The 21,725-nt window shown below is 35.9% G+C and overlaps 1 protein-coding gene across 3 annotated transcripts in view; it reads right to left on the bottom strand.

The window, feature by feature from the left end:
- The window catches only part of PIK3C3 (phosphatidylinositol 3-kinase catalytic subunit type 3), an 82,141-nt gene that overhangs the window by 35,551 nt on the left and 24,865 nt on the right, over positions 1-21,725 (bottom strand). For all 3 annotated transcript variants that reach the window (XR_004969926.1, XR_004969925.1, XM_036321924.1), the window contains exons 7-14: positions 21,113-21,184; positions 17,047-17,151; positions 16,332-16,424; positions 9,908-10,093; positions 7,536-7,690; positions 5,932-6,022; positions 4,673-4,740; positions 1,481-1,586 (exon numbers count right to left, since the gene is read on the bottom strand). Coding sequence is in view for 1 of the 3 variants with exons in the window: in XM_036321924.1 (XP_036177817.1) it covers positions 1,481-1,586; positions 4,673-4,740; positions 5,932-6,022; positions 7,536-7,690; positions 9,908-10,093; positions 16,332-16,424; positions 17,047-17,151; positions 21,113-21,184 (876 nt within the window). In the remaining 2 variants the exon portion in view is untranslated. The remainder of the gene's footprint in view (positions 1-1,480; positions 1,587-4,672; positions 4,741-5,931; positions 6,023-7,535; positions 7,691-9,907; positions 10,094-16,331; positions 16,425-17,046; positions 17,152-21,112; positions 21,185-21,725) is intronic.

Here is a 21,725-nt window from a genome sequence, read left to right on the forward strand (position 1 = left end):
AAAGATTAATTATCTTGATTCAGAGATGAGAAACCTGCGATCTTAAACAACACCAGCTTTTCCACAGTTGAAATATTAAGTGAGTCTTCAGCAAATACTAGTCAATCAAAAACAGCACGGTTTTTTTTTATCACATACAACCATGTAACAAAATAGAATTCATTCACACAAAATGATTTCACTCATTGATTCAATAAATTTCTGGACGCCTATGATGTCTTTAGCAATGTGCCGGGGACATGGTAGCAACAATATTGGTAGAACTAAAAATCTACCAAATAAAGGGTAAAGTTCTCAAATAGCAACATTTTATATGCTGGCTTAGTAAAATAAAAGTTGTAATAACTAAATGCTATAAAGTCTTAGTGATTCTCAGTTCATAAAATATTATAAAATACAGTGAATTTTCCAATTACACTGGTAAGGACAGCTGGGAAAATATTATCACCCTCATTTTGAAGATGAAAAGATGTAAGCTCAGAGGAACTGAGATTTCTTCACAGAGTGACAAATGCCATAAGTGAGAGAACTGAGATTAGAAAAGAGCACCAATTTGCTAATTAATTATTTGCTATTTGCTAATCAGTTTGATGTAGAGACACTGAGCCTGAGGACTATATAAAAGTTTAGTCTCAAAGAGTTAAATAAGAGGTGTTTTAAATATTTAATAAGATGAAAGATAAAGTAGTAGTATTTCTGAAAATCGCAGATGGATGTGCTCTCTTTTCATTGCTGTGTACCATATTTTCTCTTTAAATGACAAATGCTAAGCTGTGAGCTTTTAAATTTATTTCAATGGATTATATATGATGTACAGTATGAAAATCATGCATCTATACCAACTTGCTTGTTTCATCAATAGCGAAATTTAGAGGGGTTGTCTGCCTCACCTTGGTACAACTGCTGGCTGAACTTTGACACTGCTGTAAGAGTCACAAACACCAAGGGAAAATGGATTTACATACCATCTCTAAAAAATGTTTAAGAAGGAAAATATATGGTGTATGGAAAGTTTCTGCAATATGACCACTGCCAAGCTTTTTGGAACATACTTAGTTTTGAAAATAAAAATAGTAAACAGAGGTAGAAATGGAAAAGCAAAGTGTTGGGGTTTTTGGTTCCATGTATAGGTTTATTCATTGAATCAGGGATCAACAAAATTTCTGTAAAGGGCCAAGGAATAAATTCTTTAGGCCCACTGGGCATACACTTTCCATTCCAACTATTCAACTGCTAAGGTAGTGCAAAACTGGCCATAAAGAGTATGAAAACAAAAAGCATGACTAGGTTCCAATAACATTTCACTTAAGAACACTGAATTTGAATTTCACATAATTTTCCTATATCACAACAAATAATATTCTTTTGACTCTTTTGAACCATTTGAAAATATAAAAACCATTCCCAGATCAAGGGACATATCAAAACAGGCAACAGGCCAGATCTGGTCCAGATTTGTCACCCTATGTTAAATGGTTACCTTCAACAATGCTTGGCTGAATCGTCTCATCACATTCAAGTACATCTCATGGGTCTTTGGGTCTCTCTGCTGAGTATCTTGATCTTCACATTCCACTATCACATACCTTAAAAATACGTTGTCATTCAGATGATATGAAATGAGTCTCAGGTTCATTTTGTAAATATTTATGCCTTTCCACTAAAAGATTAAATCACATTTGCAAAAATATAATAAAATGGGAGTAATGAGGTATTTTATCATCACTCTTTTAAGAGTGGAAATATAAAGGCCAACATGTACAACCATCTATAAAAGGTAAATAAATAACTAGGTAAATAAATAACCATCTATAAAAGGTAAATAAATAAATAACAGTAACTAATTTGCACACTATACTAGATTTTCTAAAAATTTTGGGATTAAAAAAAAAAAAACAACAAGCATTTTTTCCTATACTTTCTGAGGTACAGAATTGCTGGGTCATATGAGAGTTTTAGTTTTAATTTCTAAGAAACCTCCACACTGTTTTCTGTAGTCGCTGCACCAATTTACAGAGGTTCCCATCACAACTTTGTAAACACGACCACATTTATGCACACAGATGCATATATCAAAAAAGTTTCAATGGATTATATATGATATACAGTATGAAAACCATGCATCTATACCCACTTGCTTGTTTCATCAATAGCGAAATTTAGAGGGGTTGTCTGCTCCACCGTGGTACAATTAGCTGACTGTAGAGCTAAAATCGGAACACAGGACATTGGGCTCCTCGGTCAGAATTCTTCCTGTTCTACTCAGCTTACTCCCATATTGTTTTATCTTGAGAAGCCACAAGAAACTTTTCAACCTTGTTACCTAATACTGTTTTACAAATCTCAAGTCACAGCCACCATATTTCCTTGTACTATTTCTGGGAAAGAGTATATTCAGCCATGTAGAAGGTAAATTTCATGAGAGCCGAGAGCTTACCCTTGGCACTTCCATGCCTGGCACCTAATATTCAATATATTATTGTTGAACGAATAAATGACTTATCTCATGGATTTAACCATTATTTCTAAGTTGATAATTCTCAAATAGGTAAATACATTCCTTTTAACACGGATTAATTTTGATTTCATTATGTGGTCTGCTTTTACTTGCAAACTTGCACTATGCCCATTTTATGCATTCACACTTCAGTCAGGTCAATCCCCTGACTACCCCGTTGTGCTTCTGGTCATGTTGCAGTACTGTCCACAAACACCTTCCCGTCTTCACCTTCCCAGTCTACCCATCCTTCCAACAGAGGGCAACGCCCTATCTCTTTCAGGAAGTCTTCGCATGTCCTAACAACTTCTTCCTGTGTGTTTATGCAGCAAATTCATTTACAAATGAGCAATACTGATGACCACCTTGTGGAGGCTCCTTGCTCTCCTAGACCACCAAGTAAACACAATGGTCACAGAGATTTCGTGTGATTGAGGGTATAGATTGCTGCTCAATATAAAGGTCAAGGATCAAACACCTCTCAAAATCATTTAAGCCAAAGTTCTGCTGCACAGAGCAGTCCATATAAAATAAAAATAACAGTACCATTTCCAAATATGAAGTGTAGATTTAGATCATGACTAGAAAATGTAGATTTGAATCATTTCTGAATTCTCTGTTCAGAGCAGTAAGCTAAGTTTTACAACGCACTCTAAGGTATTCCCTTGAAATCTGTCATCTTCAAGTAGAAAGGCAGACAAAACTATTCCATTTCCCATTGTAAGATGACATCAGTGGACTACCTGTGTCCTGGCAATTTTGTTTTGTGGGGTAAATAACCTTTATTACCTTGAAAAGTCTTAAAAGTTAGAGAAAAACATGTCAAAGCATCCAAAGTTTACTTTCAATTCCATCATACTGGAATAGCTATAAAAATAAAACTCTGAAACGATTTATAGATCCTGATGCCCAACATTTCACAGATCGGAGACTATAACTTCTCTCTGTGGCTTAAAAGGTTGACACTATTCATTTTAAGAGGATTGTCTGCACAACAATAGGCCCCTAAGGGTTCAGCTAGAGCAGAAATCCCATTTAAATCACTAGAAAGGGAACAAATGAAAAAGGAAATTCAAAATGTTCAAAAGGAAATAGAACAATTAAAATGTATACCTGACCTACTGGACAGTTTTTCTAAACTCAGTCAAAAACAAGACAGTATTTTGTTTAATTGTCATGGAAAGGGAAATGCCTCATTGTTCTTAAAAAATAATGAGCTTTCAGAATGGAGATCTATTAATTCGTACTGTTTAAGCAAGCACAGTAAATTGAGCAGTAAAAATTAGAGATTATTTCTATAGTTAAAAATATATCAAGTAAGTGGAGAAGTTTTAAATGTTCTCTCAATGTCCAGAGGCTTCAGGCAGGGCTTACCCAGCTGGCTCTTTCTTCCCTTTGTTTGCTCTGCAAAACTGGATAAGGTTTCCTTGTCTAGTGTTTAATCCTAGTGCTATGTTTTATTGAACCAAAATATTTCTCTTTGTGGCTTAGTCTTCTTGTCCTTTACACTGTAGGGTTCTGTGACAGATAAAGGGAATCATGCTTCAAATTAATTATATCTCAAAAAGTGAATTAGTCTTCCTGTGCCTTCCTTTCTTCCTTTCCTTCAACTCAAGAGACCATAAAATAGAGGTATTTAATACTTGCCCTATTTAACTTCACAGGAACAATTGAGAAAAGGTCACTGAAAATACTTTGTAAATGGCAAAGTGCTAGGTAAATGATCTAATCTTCAGGTTCTATCAAGTTCAATTATATGATGACTTTGCCTCAGTTTCCTCGTCCATAAAATAAGTAACCTCACATTCCCACTTTCCATTTCTGTATGCTTCGATGTTTTGGTAAATAATGTGAAAATACACACTCCTAAGGGACTATAAAGCATCATACTTAAACTTAGATACCATAAAAGGCAAGCAGACATTGAACTGAAAAAAAACCACACTCATTACCTTACCCAACCTGATCTTAGATACTGGAAAGTTAGTGAAAAGAAGAGAAATGGTGGTGCTAACAAGCATTCACGAGCATAGTTGTAAAGGAATACAGCTAGATATAAATACCATACTTAGGCTTTTGATGATTGCTCACACGTTATTTTAAACTGACTTAATGTTTATGATATTGGGAGGGGAGGGGCCTACAGAAAATAAACAGTAAATTATTTTCACATACCAGTATAAGTAATTAGCCAGTGTTGAGTTTTTGCAGGCTCTTGATATCAAAAAGGTGCAGAGATCTTGCTGAAAGAATTAAAAGAAATGTGTGTGTGTGTGTGTGTATATATATATATATATAACCAACTGCTATTAACTGTTTAATATCTAAACACATATTTGTTTTAAACATCGGGGTGTCAAAGATTCTTCTCAAATTAGAAGTCTTAGGGAGAAATTTAACAATACATACTAGTGCTTCTGCAAATGCACTTCCGAATGCACTTTTCAGAGTAGCACCAGCCAAATAGGCCTATTTTACCTCAAAAGTCAGTTTACTTATCTAAAAAGATTTAATTTTTCTGAGTTAAGAAACAGCTTTGTAGTGTATCAACCTTAGTATCAAAGCCACACATTTCTACAGTGTAATCACAAACACCAAAAATTACAGTAATGTTCATAAATATGTTAGCAATAAATATTGAGTTCCTTTAATAAAATAATGAAGCCAGTTTATTTTTACATTGCATATGAATCTATTCATATGCCCAAAGCACCAATAAAAAACCTCGAATTGAAGATCATCTGGTGCTTTTTGCTGAGAGGAAAAGTCATAAACATGCATCATAAAACAGGTTATTTAATAAAGTTGTAATATTTGGTTTATTAATCAAAATCAATGCTTTAAAAGCCACCATAGGCCCTGGCTGGTGTTTCCCTGTGGTTAGTGTTGGCCTGCAGACTGAAGGGTCTCAGGTTCAATTCGCAGTCAAGCGCACTTACCTGGGTTGCAGGTTCCATCCTGAGACCCAATGGCAGGAGGCAACTGATGTCTCTCTCTCAGTTTCTCTCTCTCCCCCCGCCCTCTAAAAATCAATGGAAAAAAATACTCAGGTGCTAATAAAAAAAAAAAATCCATGTTCAAACAAACCATTTTAGGCCCTGGCTGGTGTGGATAAGTGGTTAGAGCATCATCCCATGCATTGAAGAGTCTCAGGTTTGTTTCCTGGTCAGGGCACATACTCAGGTTGTAGGTTCGATCGCCAGTTGGGGCACGTGTATGAGGCAACTGATCGACATTTCTCTCGCACATGGATGTTTCTCTGTCCCTCCATCCCCTTCTTCCCTCTCCCTTCCTCTCTACTATCAATGAAAAACATATCCTCAGGTGAGGATTAAAATCAATTAATAAATAAAAATTTAAAAAATGAAAACCACTCTACGGTGTTTATCTGGTAGGATCTCTCCTATAGCAAACTTGAAAAGCTCTGCACTCACCTCCAGATTTTCACCATCTGAACCTTCTTTTGTTTTAGATGCTGGGGGAGGGGAAGACACTGGAGGAACAGGACTGGTTATAATTTGGGAGCTGAAAAAATAATAGGAGATATCACTGATATGTAACATATTCTTTTTGGAACAGCAGATATATTTTGTTTTGTGTTTTTTTAGCATATTTCATCTCAATTGTGTCCGGATAATGTGTCGCTTCCTAAGGTGTGTTCTGTGCAACACCAGAGTCACAGTATGCTTTGGGAAAGAGGCCTCGTGGTCAATGAATATCGATAATAGCTGCTTGGAGATGTGCAAGTCTGCATATTGCTAAATACTATTGTTAAAAAAAAAAAAAGCCCATTTTACTTCAAACAAGCATTCCAACATTTCTCAAACATATTTGGTCACAAAACCACCCCTAACAACTTTGTATCTTTTTAAAAATACACAAATTAGTGACCAGCAGACCATGATTTGGGAAATACTGGATTACAGTGTATATGCTGCCATAAAATCTTAAGCAGACCCTAAGAAAACATTCTAGGTGGCATAAGTAAGGAGGAAGGTAGCATGACTAGAGACAGAAGGCTTCCAATGTATACTGGGAGAAAATGTAAGGGGTATCTTCTCTTAAAAACAAAAACAAAAATTCTCTCTGTTTTTCAGTTCTTCTCCAAATGAAACACAGAAGATAAAAAAACAGCATTAACAATCATAAAAAATTTCAGAAATATAATCTTGAGCCCATGTGACAACTGAAATATCTGGACTGATTCAGGTAATCTGATTTCCAGAACTCATTCTCAAGACTTTACAAAATAGCTTATTATCACTGGGCCTCAAAGTTCTTGCTCAAAGGTTCCTATTTATTGCAAATTTTAAGATCTGATGAAAAACATAATGGCCAAGTAAAAAGAACATGGACTCTGGAGTCAACTCTACCATTTTGCAAGTTATGAGCTTTGGGCAATTAACTTAACTTCTAGTAAGTCACTGATATCTAAATTCTGGATATGAGCATCTGCCTCAGTAGATTACTGTAACAAGGCAATGTATGTAGACTACCTCACAGTGTCTGCTACAGAGGTGAGAGTTCTTAATTGTTATTATTGTTACTAGCTGATCTTAATTCAAGTAACATGCTCTTTATTTAGTATAACTACTAAAATATACAATTTTACAATAAAATATTTGAATCCACTAACATGCCTTCCTTCATTTACTTGAACAGTAAATAGTATTGAACATTATGTGTCAGACACTTTTCTAAATGCTTTATGTGTATTAACTCATCCAATGCTTCAACAACCCTTAAAGATCAGTTACTATTGCTATCCTCCCTGCTTTTAAGATGAGAAACTGGGGCCACAGAGAATATGCAACTTACACAATGTACACAGCTAGTAAGTGACAGAGTCAAGATTTTAACTTAGGTAATTTGACTCCATAGCCTGCAAAAACTGTGAGTGCACATGCCATATTCATTGCTAAAACTTCAAACTTAGTACCAACTAGGATTTTGTACATGTAGGGAAAATGGAAAGAAGACAGTTAGAAAGGAGGGAAACTCTCCGATGTGAAAACCAGTCCTCCCTGGATATCCATACCTATCTATTTCTGCAGAATTTATTCCAGAATTTGATGTACTCTCTGACATTGAACCCTGACTATCCTTCTTGGTAGGTTCTAATCCATTCTTTATATCGTCAAAATTTTCATATTTGAGAGCTTGGACCAGTTGTAATAGGTACATCAATAAATCCTGGAAAATAAAGAAATGAGATAATATTAAAAAAACAAATGCAATATGGTTATAGACATAACTTATTCCTAAATATTATGCTAACAATTCACTTTCTCTACCACTTATCAGCTGTGTTTCCTTTGTCAGATCACTAGGATACCTAATCTTGTGGGGTTTCACTGAGTCTTCATCTATAGATGGACAGATCATACAAGCCTTAGGAATGAGGTATGAGGATTAAATCAATTAATAGAAGAAAGTCACAGACTAGTGCCTGGCACAGAGTAAGTGGCCAGTAAATTCCTTGTTTAAAGTAGTATTCAAAAAGCAAAGCAAACACCAAAACAAACAAACTTTGCCCCACATAATTTTTTCTCATAACTATCAAGTGACATAAGCAACTATTATCACTTGATAGAAAGGAAAATGAGGTGAGAATAATACAGTATGTAGTGTTCCCAAAGACACACACATATATATATAGGCATATAGAGTCAGAGAAAAGACAAAATTCAGATCTTAATATACATCTAATGAATCAATAGTTTTTTTTAGCTGAGTATACATAATTCAGTACTGAAGTAAGGGTCAGAGAAAGGGAAATCATGAGCTAACTTAACCACCATAGTATTTATGCTATATTTTTGAAATTTCAAAAAAAACCCCCAAAAAAACCCTAAAAATTAATTGTTGAACCACACTTAGCAGTTTAGAATGCATGTAATGTTTCTATTATTCTCTACACCTCATAACAAAAATTATAAATGGTCTAGAAAGAGCTCAGTATCTACATGAACACTGATAACTCTAGACACAAACACTTAGCCTCTAAGTTTGAGGGAACAAAAGCCAGACAATCAGAAATAATTATTTACAACTTTTTTATTTAGATATAAACTCACACTGAGGGATTGTGTTGACTACATCATAGAGGCCTTTATCTAAACTTTATGACTCATGTCAAATGTAAAGAATTAATGACTTGAGTGAAATTTCTAATGAATCTAAAAATAAGTATTTTGATATTTCAAATAAATATGTAATAATTTTTTTACTTGCAATACAGTAAAGACAATCAGGAAGGAGAAGATAATATGCCAAATCACAATGCTAAGAACTGCTCTTTAATAGGAGAGTGAATAACATCCTGTCCTGATAAAATTATACAATATCTGAGATTTTCCTCAGGGAAGCTAATGAATGGGAGGGAACAGGGAGGAGAGAGTAAGAGGTGTTATAGATGAAATAAGATTGGCTATGAGTTGGCAATTGTTAAAGATGTGTACTTTAAATGCAAGCACTCACTATACTATTTACTTTAGTGTTTAAACTTTACAATAATTAAATACACACATAAAAATATCAACCTTAATAAAGGCTGAGCTTTGCTTCTTGAAATTCAGATACCACTACAAATTCAAAATGATTTAATTGTGTTTAATAAAGATCTTTGATAAAGTTCTATGGGATCAGCATTCCTAGATACATACTGAGGTTTGAGCATAAGCACTGCAGGCTGGCATAGACTATTAGGTTATATTTGAGAGCATATTCACCCTATAAAAATTCATAAGTAAAAAATATTGCTGGATTAGTCTACCTTATTAGGAATTATTAAAATTCAAGATGCAGCAACTTTATGTCAACACAGACTGTTCCTCCTTCCCTCGGGGCCTGAGATATAAAAACAGCCAGCATCAAGTTTGCAGGCTTTGCTTTCCAGAGGATTCAAAACCACCTTCAGAAAGTCTACACATACACACAACTGTCAGCAGTGGAAAGTTTAAAGGAGTTTGAAGGAGAATAAGATGACCATGCACCTCTGTTTTAGAGGCCCCAAGGGCTTTGCAAGGCTACAATTAAATGGGGCTTGTTGTATACTGACTAATAGAGGGGATCTGAATTATTCCCTAGCTGGTGCTGCATTAAACCATTTTTCATTAGAATTCCTCTTTCCAGACAGAGCAAAGCAAGCTCTGCTGCCAGGTGAGTGTCCTGGGAGAGATTGTCCTATCATGAAACAGATCAGGAAGTAAATTTTCATTTCACAGAGGAGTCCCTGGAGGAATATTTTAATTTTACTTCTGAAAACATACCCAGTATATCCTCTTCTCCCCTGAAAAAATCTCCTTACCCCTCCTTTCTCTCTCTCTCTCTCACACACACACACACTCAGCCTAGGATCGGGCTCTAGTTTAACATGTATCCAAAGAGGAATAATGAATGCTGATGTACCTCATCATCTGCCTGGCGCAGCCGGGCCACAGCATAGCGCCTCACTGTGGGGTTGGTGTAATGGGAGGACAGTAGCTCCAGGGAATCCTCCACGTCCATGGGCTTCCATTTCCCCAGCAGTTCCAGTGCCTGTTTGGCCTCCTGAGGTAGATCCCAATTAACACATTTCAAGAATTTTGTCAAAGCCTAAAATCAGAAAAGATGTTTCAATTAGAAACAACAGCCTATGACCTGGGGCAGGGAAGGTCAAGGGTTATGAAGCAGGTTCCCCTTGGTCCTGATGAAAGAGTGGCAGAGTCAGTGATAGACTCCTTCTGTGAACACTATAGTCATAGATTCAACCCTAGAAACAATGCAGGGCAGGAAAATACAAAAGCATGTTCCCTGTAACTCCACAGATCAAATTACTTTCAAAGCACTATGAATTTTTTCAGTTTCCTTTGACTTTTCTTCACTATGTTATTTTATTTATTTTTAATTTTATATATATATACATATATATACATATATACATATATGTATATATATTTTGATTTTTAGAGAGAGAGGAAGGGAGAATGATAGAGAGGAAGTCATTCATTGGTTGCCTCCTGCAAAGCCCCCCACTGGGGATTGAGCCCACAACTGAGGCATATGCCCTGACCGGGAATTGGACTGGAGACCTTTTGGTTCCTAGGTCAATGCTCAAGCACGGAGCCACACCAGCTGGGCATGCTTTGGTATTTTAAAACACTACAGGCCTCAAGACAAAGTTGAGGCTCATCTCATGAATTCTCAAATGCTTCTGAGACGAGCTGACCACTTTACAACATTTACATGTGACATAAAACAGACAATGAATGAGAAATTCTGAAGCCAAAGCAGGGTAGACTCCTCACCACTAACTCACTTTGAACACTTCTCTAGAATCATTGAGTTTCTTAGATACTCACATACATAAGGACTCAAATAAATGATTGTTATGTCTCTCTTCATAGAAACAGACAAATAAAAATTCCACAGAAACAAGTATAAAAATAGATAAACACAGAAGCAGTAGCAAATATTCTATGATTCAGCTAACTGTTTTAGTAGCTTTCTGAAACCTCACTACTTTAGTTCGGTAGCATACTGAAGTTTTCACCAAACTGTCAGGTAAGTAAATTACCTTGGAGCATGTCACTCATGGTTGCATGCATAATAGATACTCTTTAAAAAAAGGTGCTTACCTGTCAAAAATTCAACTTTTCCAGGAAGTTTTTGGCAACTTTCAGCTCTTCCTTCAGTAGCTGCCTCAATCTTAGTACTTTCATTTAAATGATGCTCTCCTAACTGCTAAATAATTTCGAGGGCTTTCTTAGTTCTACAACTGGAGTCTGCATTCCCCAAGGATAGCTATCTATTTCTCCTGCACACCGTTTAGTCCAATGTTTCCCCTTCCAATAAGAACATGAACTGCCCTAGGAATCACCCATGCAATTACTTTTCATTTCTAAAATATATTTTAGGTTGAATGTGGAAACAAAGCAATGCTTCTTAAATAACTACAGCAAAAGGTTTTCCATTTCATCGTACATCAGCAATCTTAATAGAAACATGTGGCTATGTGCTTATTATAAGCAAATCTTGCAGCATGCCTATATTCAATTCAATAACTGAAACAATCTAACCCCCACATTCTCAGATTTGTAGACTTATTAGTAAGATTTATAGCGTACACTACTGCCAAGACACATAAGGCACTGTACAAAGATTTCCACAACTTTATAGTGTTAAATGTTACAAATATAAACAAGGAGGTAGTAGAATGAAGGAAACAAGAAGAGAAATGATAAAGACAGAAAGCATAAGACTCTGAAGACAGCAATAATAATGATGATACTCCATCTTAAATTCTTAAAGATGCTTTATTGATCTCTGTAAAAGTACAGGATTCAAACGTAATGTGATCCCTAGAGTGCACACACAAGCTTGAGAGCCAGTGTGTTTGGGGTCAAATCCCAACTCTTGGCTCCATCAATTATTAACGGAGTCATTTGGAGCACATTATTTAACTTCTAACTGACCTATTTCATTAGGTTGCAGTTAAAATTAAGTTATTGAATACAAATGTTTAGGACAATAGCTATACATAATAAATACTTGATAAATGTTAAAATTTTATTATCCAATATTTTAACCCATTTCTGATGTTGAGTCAAACATCAAATGTTAACATTATCACACTTATTACCATGTTTTATATTAATAGCAATAAATATTTTTTTTGTGTGAAAAGATGCAATAAATATTTTTGTTAAACTCCCTTTGATCTTAGAATCACCTCACTGGTACTGCCTATTCTTACAATCATAAGCACAATCACTTTATAGCTGTAAAATACAATACTTATCATGTATATTTCTAATTTTAACTCCTACCAACTCAGTTATTAGAAATTTCTACTTTGCTGCTAAAGGAAAACCTATTCTTCTACTCAAGACACTCCTGATACCAAGCATGTGAGTTTTCTATACCGTTCAACTCCCTAATTTTCAGAGGAAACCAACTAGGCATTCTACAATTTAATTCAATTTTGACATTAACACCTGGGGCCAGGCTCACATGATTAATTCCCATTTCAGATGCCAACTTTGGATCCCCAGGTTGCCCAGATTTCTGAATACATTCCTCCAGTTCGATAATTTGCTACACTGGCTCACAGAATTCAGAGAAATACTTTACTTACTATTGTTGGTATATTATAAAGGATACAAATGAATAACCAGATGAAGAGGTACATTGGGCAAGGTCCGGAGGGGTCCCAAGCCCAAGAACTTCTGTCCCCATATAGTCTGAGGTGCCACTCTCCTGTTCATCAACCCAGAAGCTCTATGAATCCCATCACTATAGGTTCTTATGAAGGTTCCATTACATAGGCATGATTTATTAAATCACTGGCCCCTCTCAATCCCCAGGCCCTCTCCCAGAGATCAGGGGGAGGGGTTGAAAGTTCCAACCCTCTAATCACAAGGTTGGTTCCTCTGGCAACCAGCCCCAGCCTCCAGGAGCCACCTCATTAGCATAAACGAGTGGTTCTCAACCTTCCTAATGCCACGACCCTTTAATACAGTTCCTCATGTTGTGGTGACCCCAATTTCATTGTTACAAATTGAACATAATTAAAGCATAGTGATTAATCACAAAAACAATATGTAATTATGTATGTGTTTACCGATGGTCTTAGGCGACCTTTGTGAAAGGGTCGCTCGACCCCCAAAGGGGTCGCGACCCACAGGTTGAGAACCGCTGGTATAAACTCAGGTGTGGTTGAAAAGAACTCATTAAAACATGTTTCCTCTCATCACTACCACTATGAAATTCTTGGGTCTTAGAAACTATGCCAGGAACCAAAGACCAAATATATATTCCTTGTTATATTGTAATATCACAGTTGTTTTTCTAATAAATTCAATTAAAAATCACTTCTTAAATGCTATGGACCACAGATTTTAAAATATTTCATAAATTTAACTGGTTTTGTTGGATAAGTTGTTATAAACTTTCTAAGTGCAACATCAAGTCTAGGCTAGACGGCTTTCATTTGCAGTAATGAAGACTGTGTGCCAGCAAGCCCTGACAGTGACATAGACAAAAATAGGTGGAAAGACCAAATTTAACAACAACAAAAAATAAGTATAACTTTGTAAGAACAAATTTCCACCAATTTGTTTTCTGGGCACTGCTATCTCCTCCAGAAAATCTTTTTAGCCTCAGGAACCAAATGCCAAATAACCTAAAGCACTCTTCCTGGGAAATTGACCTTCTTTTTGTAGATAAATTAAGGGACAAGGGTACAGGAGTATCTGTTTCCTACAAAACCCATTTTAAATTATTACAAAGATACAAATGTGTCTGTGTGAATATGTTCTCTGGTCACTTCAAGGCCAATATATCGAAAAGTGCTTCCCAAACATTGGAAAATATCATCCACTCGGCCTAGTGATCGTAAGAATCCTATATATAATACGTCCTGAGAACTGAAGTTTCATCACCCACACTTCGAAAACTTAAACTCAACTGGTTAAATGAAACTTGTCATACACTTTATATCACTTGAGCATTTTATTTCTTTTGCACGTATCTAGAAGTAATTGAATTTCAGTGGGAAGTGACTACTTTTTAAACAAACACTTTTTCTTGCAAGCCTTTCTATCTGAGGCAGTTCTGCTCTGTAAATCTATTCTATGCTTCTTGAGCCTATACATTCTAACAGTTTAATTCAGTATCTTGCTGTGTATTTTACACAATACTGTGCTGCATTCAAAATACAATTTCTGTGACCAATATTATTCTTCATTTAACAGAGTATCATATCCTAACTCAATTTTTTTTTTTTTTTTTATAAAATACAAAATAAGAAACCTGTGATTCTATTGAGGAATATTTCCTTTCTTGTGGTGATGAAGGGAATAACACTCAAAGCTAGAGTAAATTTTAAAATTCTTCTCTCATTCTTGTTATGGATATAAGGAGAATGAAGATGCTCAACCTCAAAGAATTTCCAAAGGCCTCAATAAAAGATAAAGATTCAAAGCTGAAGAGTTAAGATAAGTTGCAGTTGGATTTTTATCTTTATTTTGAAATCAAGAAAATACAATTGCTTCAGAAAAACAAGTTAAAGCAGCTAAAGACCATCTCATGAGATTATAAAATATACTAGAGACCTGGTGCATGAAACTCGTGCACGAATAGGGTCCTTAGGCCTGGCTGGCGATCAGGGCTGATCAGGTTCCCTGCCTGCTTGCCTCCCGGCCTCCCCCTTCCCTCGCTCCCTCAGCGCCTCGCCACTGTAGCTGGTCACCCGCCATGTTCCATGCCGCCTCCTAGTGGTCAGCATACGTCATAGCAAGCGATCGAATTCCCGGTCGAACTCCCAAGGGGACAATTTGCATATTAGCCTTTTATTATATAGGAGGATTTATTCATTCTCACAGAACTTTAGAACATCTTTCTGACTGATATGACTTCTCCTTTTGTTTCTCTGTTCTGCCCCCAATGCATTTCATAATTTCTGCTGAGGCATGTGCATGATGCTGCAACTATAGAGGATCTCTATAACCCTCTATTTTGTCTTCACTGATGACTTTCTATTCTAACTCACAAATGTGAGCACATCAAGGAGCAGCATTGAAAATCTTTGTGTGGCACAGGTTCCTTAATCTAAGACTCAAGTTTCCTCACCTGTAGAACGGTAACAATAATACCTAAATTGGCCCAGCTGGTGAGGCTCAGTGGTTGAGCATTGAAACCTGAACCACAAGGTCACAGTTTGATTCCTGGTCAGGGCACATGCCCAGGTTGCAGACTTGATCCCCAGTAGAGGGCATGCAGGAGGCAGCTGATAGATGATTCTCTCTCATCACTGACATTTCTATCCCTCTCTTTCTCTCTCCCTGCCTCTCTGAAATCAATAAAAACATATTATCATTAACACTAATACCTAAATTGTGGGGTTTTTATGGGGCATAAAAGATCTTTGGCATAAAAGGCTGTTTAATAGATACTGGCTACTATTATCATATTTTAAGAGTTATTGAACCAATGTTCTAAGAATTTGCAGACTATTTTAAGAACTGGAAGAGACTTAAAGTTCACTGTCATTTAATCAATCATATTATATCTGAGGAAATTAAAGTTAAGGTAGGTAAAATAATCTGCCTGCAGTAAAAAGCTTATTAGTGGCAACACAGAGTCAAAACCAAGTCTGCAGATGCAGGTCTAGTGCTGACTTCATCATAATTTCCTCTCCCCCGAGACTTTATCTGGTCTATGGCTTCATTATGAAAAGCAAATGTCTAGTTCTGACCGAGCCTCTAGCCTGAACTCCAAGCTGGCTGTCACTCTACCAACTCAATTTACACATTTCAAATTACATTTCTCATATTCTCTCTAGCCATATGTCCTCCAGAATTCTACAGTTCCTTTAGTGATGTAAATATTTTGCTAGCCAACCCAGGCTCAAAGAAGTGAGAAGAAAAGAGGCAAATCAACATTTACTCTGCACCTACTATTCACCAGGTACTTGGACAGGTTATTCACCTGTAATATCTCACCTGCTAAGGAGCATTTCATCATTGAAAAAATGAGGAAACTAAGCTTCCAAAGCAATTTGCCTCATCTTACCTACTAATAATAAGTTGCAGCACCAGAAACAAAACTCATGCCTCTGACCTAACCCATTCAGTCGCTATCAATGCATCAACAAAAGGGTACATGTGTCTTTGTGTGTCTACCTCTACAATATTTTTTTAAAATGGACTATCCCATACTAGTATATTGTTCTGCAACTTTTTAAAAAATTTGACAAGAACTCTTTATTTCTATGGCAGTTATGCCTCACCTCGTTCATCAGCAACAAACATTGTAGATACATTTGATATATGAAAACATTCAAGAAACTTACTTTTTCTTGGTTAGTAAGATAACATCTAAATTTCCAAACAAGATCTTGTTCTTCATATGTGAGTTGCTTGGTTGGTGGATAACTCACAATAATCTACAACAAAGAAAAAAAGAACTACTTTTATCAAATATATTCTTCCTCTACATATTCCCATTTAAAATTTTTCATTTACTTAAAATATTTCTATTATAGAACTACTGTGGAAGCATGGAGAATGTGCATGCAGCCAAGTAAGACTTAATTTTACTGTCCTTATCAGTCCAAAAAGGATATTACTAAAGGGGAGAAAAAGATAAGATGAAAAAGTCATACTCCATATAAGGTATATAACTACAGACCTAATTTAATTAAACCAAACCAAACCAAACAAAATAACTAAAGACTCCCCCTTAAATGGGAAAAATCCAAACAAATCTTTCTCTTATCCAGTCACCGTGCACTACCATGCATGTGTGCACACCAAGGCCTCTCTTGGGCAATGCAGCTTAGGGCCATAGCGCCAGCTGTAAGAGTGCTATTGTGTGAAAGTATATGCTATTTGTAGCTCTATCTCCAGGACGGATATATTTACTGAAAGCCCCCAAATAATAATAAAACTACCAAAATTTGAAATAACTTTGGGTTCATTAACCTTCATAAATGAAGTGGTATCACATCGATTATAACCAACATACCCATGTAATTATTTTTATATTAATACTTTATAAATTCTTACATTTAGTTGGTCTCTTGTGGTAGCATTAGGCTTGAGATCATGGTCAGAAGGTCCGCTTCTTAAACTCCGGGCAAGCTTGTGGTGTTTGCTCTCAACCAAGTTCTCCTATTAATTATTTAAAATATTTATCAACGATGTAAACTTCACCAAAAGGGAGTTTCAATACCAGTTAGAAATAGAAAAGTTAATAGTTACTTAAGACCATTTTGTAATACTATTTTATTTTGGTTACAACTTGAGTCTCCTATGTGTTTAAAAATATATCACCATTTTGAGATAATCAAACTAAGCATGCCTTATGCTTCACTAGTGCCCTAATAGGCATGCACATGGCGTTCCAGCTTCTTAAAACATCTATCCCCATTCTCCAGGTATTCAAGGTTTTCATGTTCTCTCGTCATTCAATACCACCTTCTCTCTAAGATCTTCCCTGACAACCCAGACTAAAGCTTCCCCTCTTCCTATGAGCTACTAATACCTTGTGATACCCTGTAGTACTATCACCTTAGCAGTTTTAATTCCAATAGTAGCTTGAGGGCAGAGACAGTGACCATAATAATTAAATGTACATATTTGGTGTTAACGATTTTACCTATGGTCAGAATCATGTTTTATTTTATTTTTCAAATTTTTTGGTTAATCCTAACCTGAGGATATCTTTTTCCATTGATATTTAGAGAGAGTGGAAGGGAAGGAGGAAAAGGAAGACAGAGAGAAAGAAACATCAATGTGAGAAGAGACACATTGATTGGTTGTCCCGCACACATGCCCGGGCCCCCAACTGGGGTCAGGAACGAACCTGCAATCCAGGTGTATGCCTTTGACCAGGAATTGAACCCAAGGCCCTTCGGTGTGCGGGCCAACACTCTAACCACTAAACTACACCCGCCAGGGCCAAAATCATGTTTTAAAACACTGTCTTGGCTAAAGAGACTTTTTATTGCATTTATTTTGGCACGTGTAAATTGTCTATTCATGTCTTTTTCCTAATTTTCAATTGGCTTTTGGTCCTTTGCTCTCCAGTATTTAAGACTTCTTTATGTATTAGATATCCGCCCCTTTGTCTGAGATGTATATCACAGTTTCTCCCAATTTATCAACTGTCTTTGTTTTGGTGTTTTTGCCATGCAGTCAATTTTTTAATATAGTCAAATTTATCAATCATTTCTTTTCCTGCCTCTGAGTTTTGAGTCATCATTACAAAGTTTTTCCCTAGACTGAGAGTAAAGTACCAGAAAAGTTTCATTTTTTAACATTTAAATCCCTGATTCATTTGGAGTTTTTCCTTATGATCTGTGGGAGGAATGGGTTTAATTTAATATTTTCCAAAGGGCTAATCAGTTCCCCAGCACTATGCTTCAGTGATGACATGCCACTTTTATCATGTACTATTTTCCATATTTTCTTGAATCTATTTGTGTATTCAGTTCCACCAGTCTATCTGGGCACATATATATGTAATAGTATCCCACTTGTAATTATAGTTTTACAGTCTGTTTTATTGTCTGATACCTGGTATGCCAGCTAAGTGGCACTCAAAGTTACTTTATTAAAATATATTTCTCTAGTAAGCAATGCTGAACTGAGTTTTTGAGCACAGTGGGTGAGAAGAGTAGTTTGCTTTTTTAACTTTTCTTTTGTGTTTGCTTCATTTAAAACTAACATTTTTTAACAGGGGCACTAGTTCCTTTTTTAAAAAAATACATCATCCATAATGTTAAAGCTTTAACTGCTGATGAACATTTTCTTTAGAAAAGAATGCTCTAAATATACAGACATCTCATTTACCTGACATTTTGGTAGGAGTTACACAAAAGTAATACCTATGATCCCAGTATGACAAAACTTGTTTACTCTTGGCCATTCTGAAGGTACCCACAGAGTACATTTATTTGTGTGCTTCAAATATTCAGAATGTGAAATATAATTTGATTTTATAATGAAAACTCGGGGTCAAATTTAGATATATTGACTCAATTTTATTATGCTATGCATAGGCTATGTGAAGGTATTTAGGGTGCCTGTTTCTAGAAGATTCCCAAGTGACCTTTCTTTTCTAATCTTTTATATTCTTTTACCCTATCTCTTCCTCTAATGTTAGGTCATCAGCTACTACTTCCTGATTCAATGACCTATATTTACCTCATGTTTTCATTTTCCAATGTGCTACCTTTAATCTACTTTAGTCTGACTAGGAAGGTAACTAATCTAATTAGAAACTCATAAAATAAGAATAAACTGGTTCAAAGTGAAGTAGATGCATTTTAAGTATGACTATCATGATATCTATTATGCTGTTAAAAGGATTTTTTTGGCTAGAACTTTCTAAATATAAGGTCTTCTAATTAAAGTTCTGCTGCAAAAGAGGAATTTACTCTTTGTATCCATGAAAGAGAGATTTCAAAAATGCAATAAGGAGGTGTCTCAAAATCATCCAAGACATCATGATTCAAATTGAATAGTTCTAATAGTTACAATGATCCTCCATATTTTGCAACCAACCCAGACTCCCTAAAAATTTCCATCATTGATGCTTTTACATCCTGGTATAAACCAATTCCCCTTCTAGATGACGGGGAGTTGTTTCAAATACAGGCATGCCTTGTTCTATTACGCTTCGCTTTATTGAACTTCACAGATATTGCAGCGTTGTTGTTGTTTTTTTGTGTATGTGTGTGTGTGTGTTGTTTTTTTCTTTACAAATTGAAGGTTTGTAGCAACCCTGAATCAAACAAGTCCATAGGCACCATTTTCCAATGGCATTTGCCCACTTTGTATCTCTGTATTATATTTGGTAATTCTTGCAATATTTCACATTTTCTCATTTTTATTATATTTGTGATCAGTGATTTCTGATGCTACTACTGAAATTGTTTTGGGATGCTAAAAACTCACCTATATAAGACAGCAAACTTAATTGATAAATGTTGTATGTGTTCTGACTGCTCCACGGACCAGCTGTTCCCTATCTCTCTCTTTCCTCAGGTCTCCCTATTCCGACACAAAATATTGAAATCAGGTCAATTAGTAACCCTACAATGGCTTCTCTCACTTTAAATCAAAAGCTAGAAATGCTTACACTTAGTGAGGAAGGCATGCCGAAAGATAAAATGGACCAAAACCTAAGCATCTTACACCAATTAGCTAAGTTGTGAATTCAAATAAAAAGTTCTTAAAAAATATTAAAAGGGTCAACAGTGAACACACAAATGGCAAGAAAGTGAAAACAGCTTTACTGCTGGTATAAAGAGTTTTAGTGGTCTGGACAGATCAAACCAGCCACAACATTCCCTTAAACCAAAATCTAATCCAGAGTAAGACCCCCCTAACTCTATTCAATTCTATGAAGGCTGGAAGAAGTGAGAAAGCTGCAGAAGAAATGTTTAAAGCTAGCAGAGATCGGGGAACCAAAAAACTCCTGTGACTTACTTTATTGGGATATCCGCTTAACCAGTTAATTGCCACGATATTTTGAATTTAATTAAAAAAGGTCCACCTCGTCCTCGCCAGTTTGGCTAGGACAGGTGAATAGAGCGTCGACCTGCGGACTGAAGGTCCCCAGTGGGGGGCGTGCAGGAGGCAGCCAATCAATGATTCTCTCTCATTATTGATGTTTCTCCCTCTCTCTCCCTCTTCCTTCCTCTCTGAGATCAATAAAAATATATTTAAAAATGAATAAATAAAAAAGGTCCACCGCTTGTGTCTATAGACACTTACGGCACACAAATGGTTAACTGTGGTAACCTGGACCCAAACATGCAGTACCTCCAAGGTGTGCCTGTACCTGTTCCCCCAAGTCCTCACTGCACGACTACATGCCTGGCTCTTCATAATCTAAATAACATGGCTCCCCAACACTCACTATCCTGACCTTATTTTTATGTGTTAAAATTTCTGATAAAAATCCCATCTGAACTTGATTCCACATAGCTGAAGGGGATTTATAAATCACTTTTAGGTAACTGAGGTACTTATATACTTTTTAAAAAGAAAGTGTATGATGTCGATCTAAGTCACAATCATTCTGGATTGGAGCATTTTCATAAGAAATTGGATAATAACTCACCATAGACATCTGAGGGTCAGGAACTTTCACTATCTCAAAGCTTGTTAAAATTGGAGATGACTCATCACCATCCTGGATTACAATGTAATAAATTTCCAAAATAAGAAGGTAAAAAAAATTTAACCAAATGGTAAAAACAATACATGTTAATGTACACTCCAATGTACTTTAATTCTATTTAATGAACATCCTTCCTTCCTTTCAAAAATTAATCTCCTTTCAACTACATTTTATTTTTTTTCAATTACATTTTTAAATAAATTATATTTTTACCTTTTGTTGCTGATAAAATATTTCAAGAAAAATAAAATATAACAATACAAATTTGTAATATAGTTTTCTTTTTAGAGATATGAAGTCTGGAAATCAGCAGATGGTTTTTGTCTTTTTTTCTAAAACTGTTTATAATGACAGGAGGTGAAAAATAATATGTTCAAATTGTCAAACTTAGAATAAGAAATCACAGAGCTAATTAAAATACAATACAATGGATCAACTAAAGGACTTGTATGCATGCATATAAGCATAACCAATGGACATAAGACACTGGGGGATAGGGGAGGCTAGGGGACTGTCTTGGGCGGGGGGATAAAATGGACACATATGTAATACC

This window comes from Myotis myotis, unplaced genomic scaffold, assembly GCF_014108235.1.
Source record: "Myotis myotis isolate mMyoMyo1 unplaced genomic scaffold, mMyoMyo1.p scaffold_m19_p_9, whole genome shotgun sequence".
Classification (NCBI taxonomy): domain Eukaryota; kingdom Metazoa; phylum Chordata; class Mammalia; order Chiroptera; family Vespertilionidae; genus Myotis; species Myotis myotis.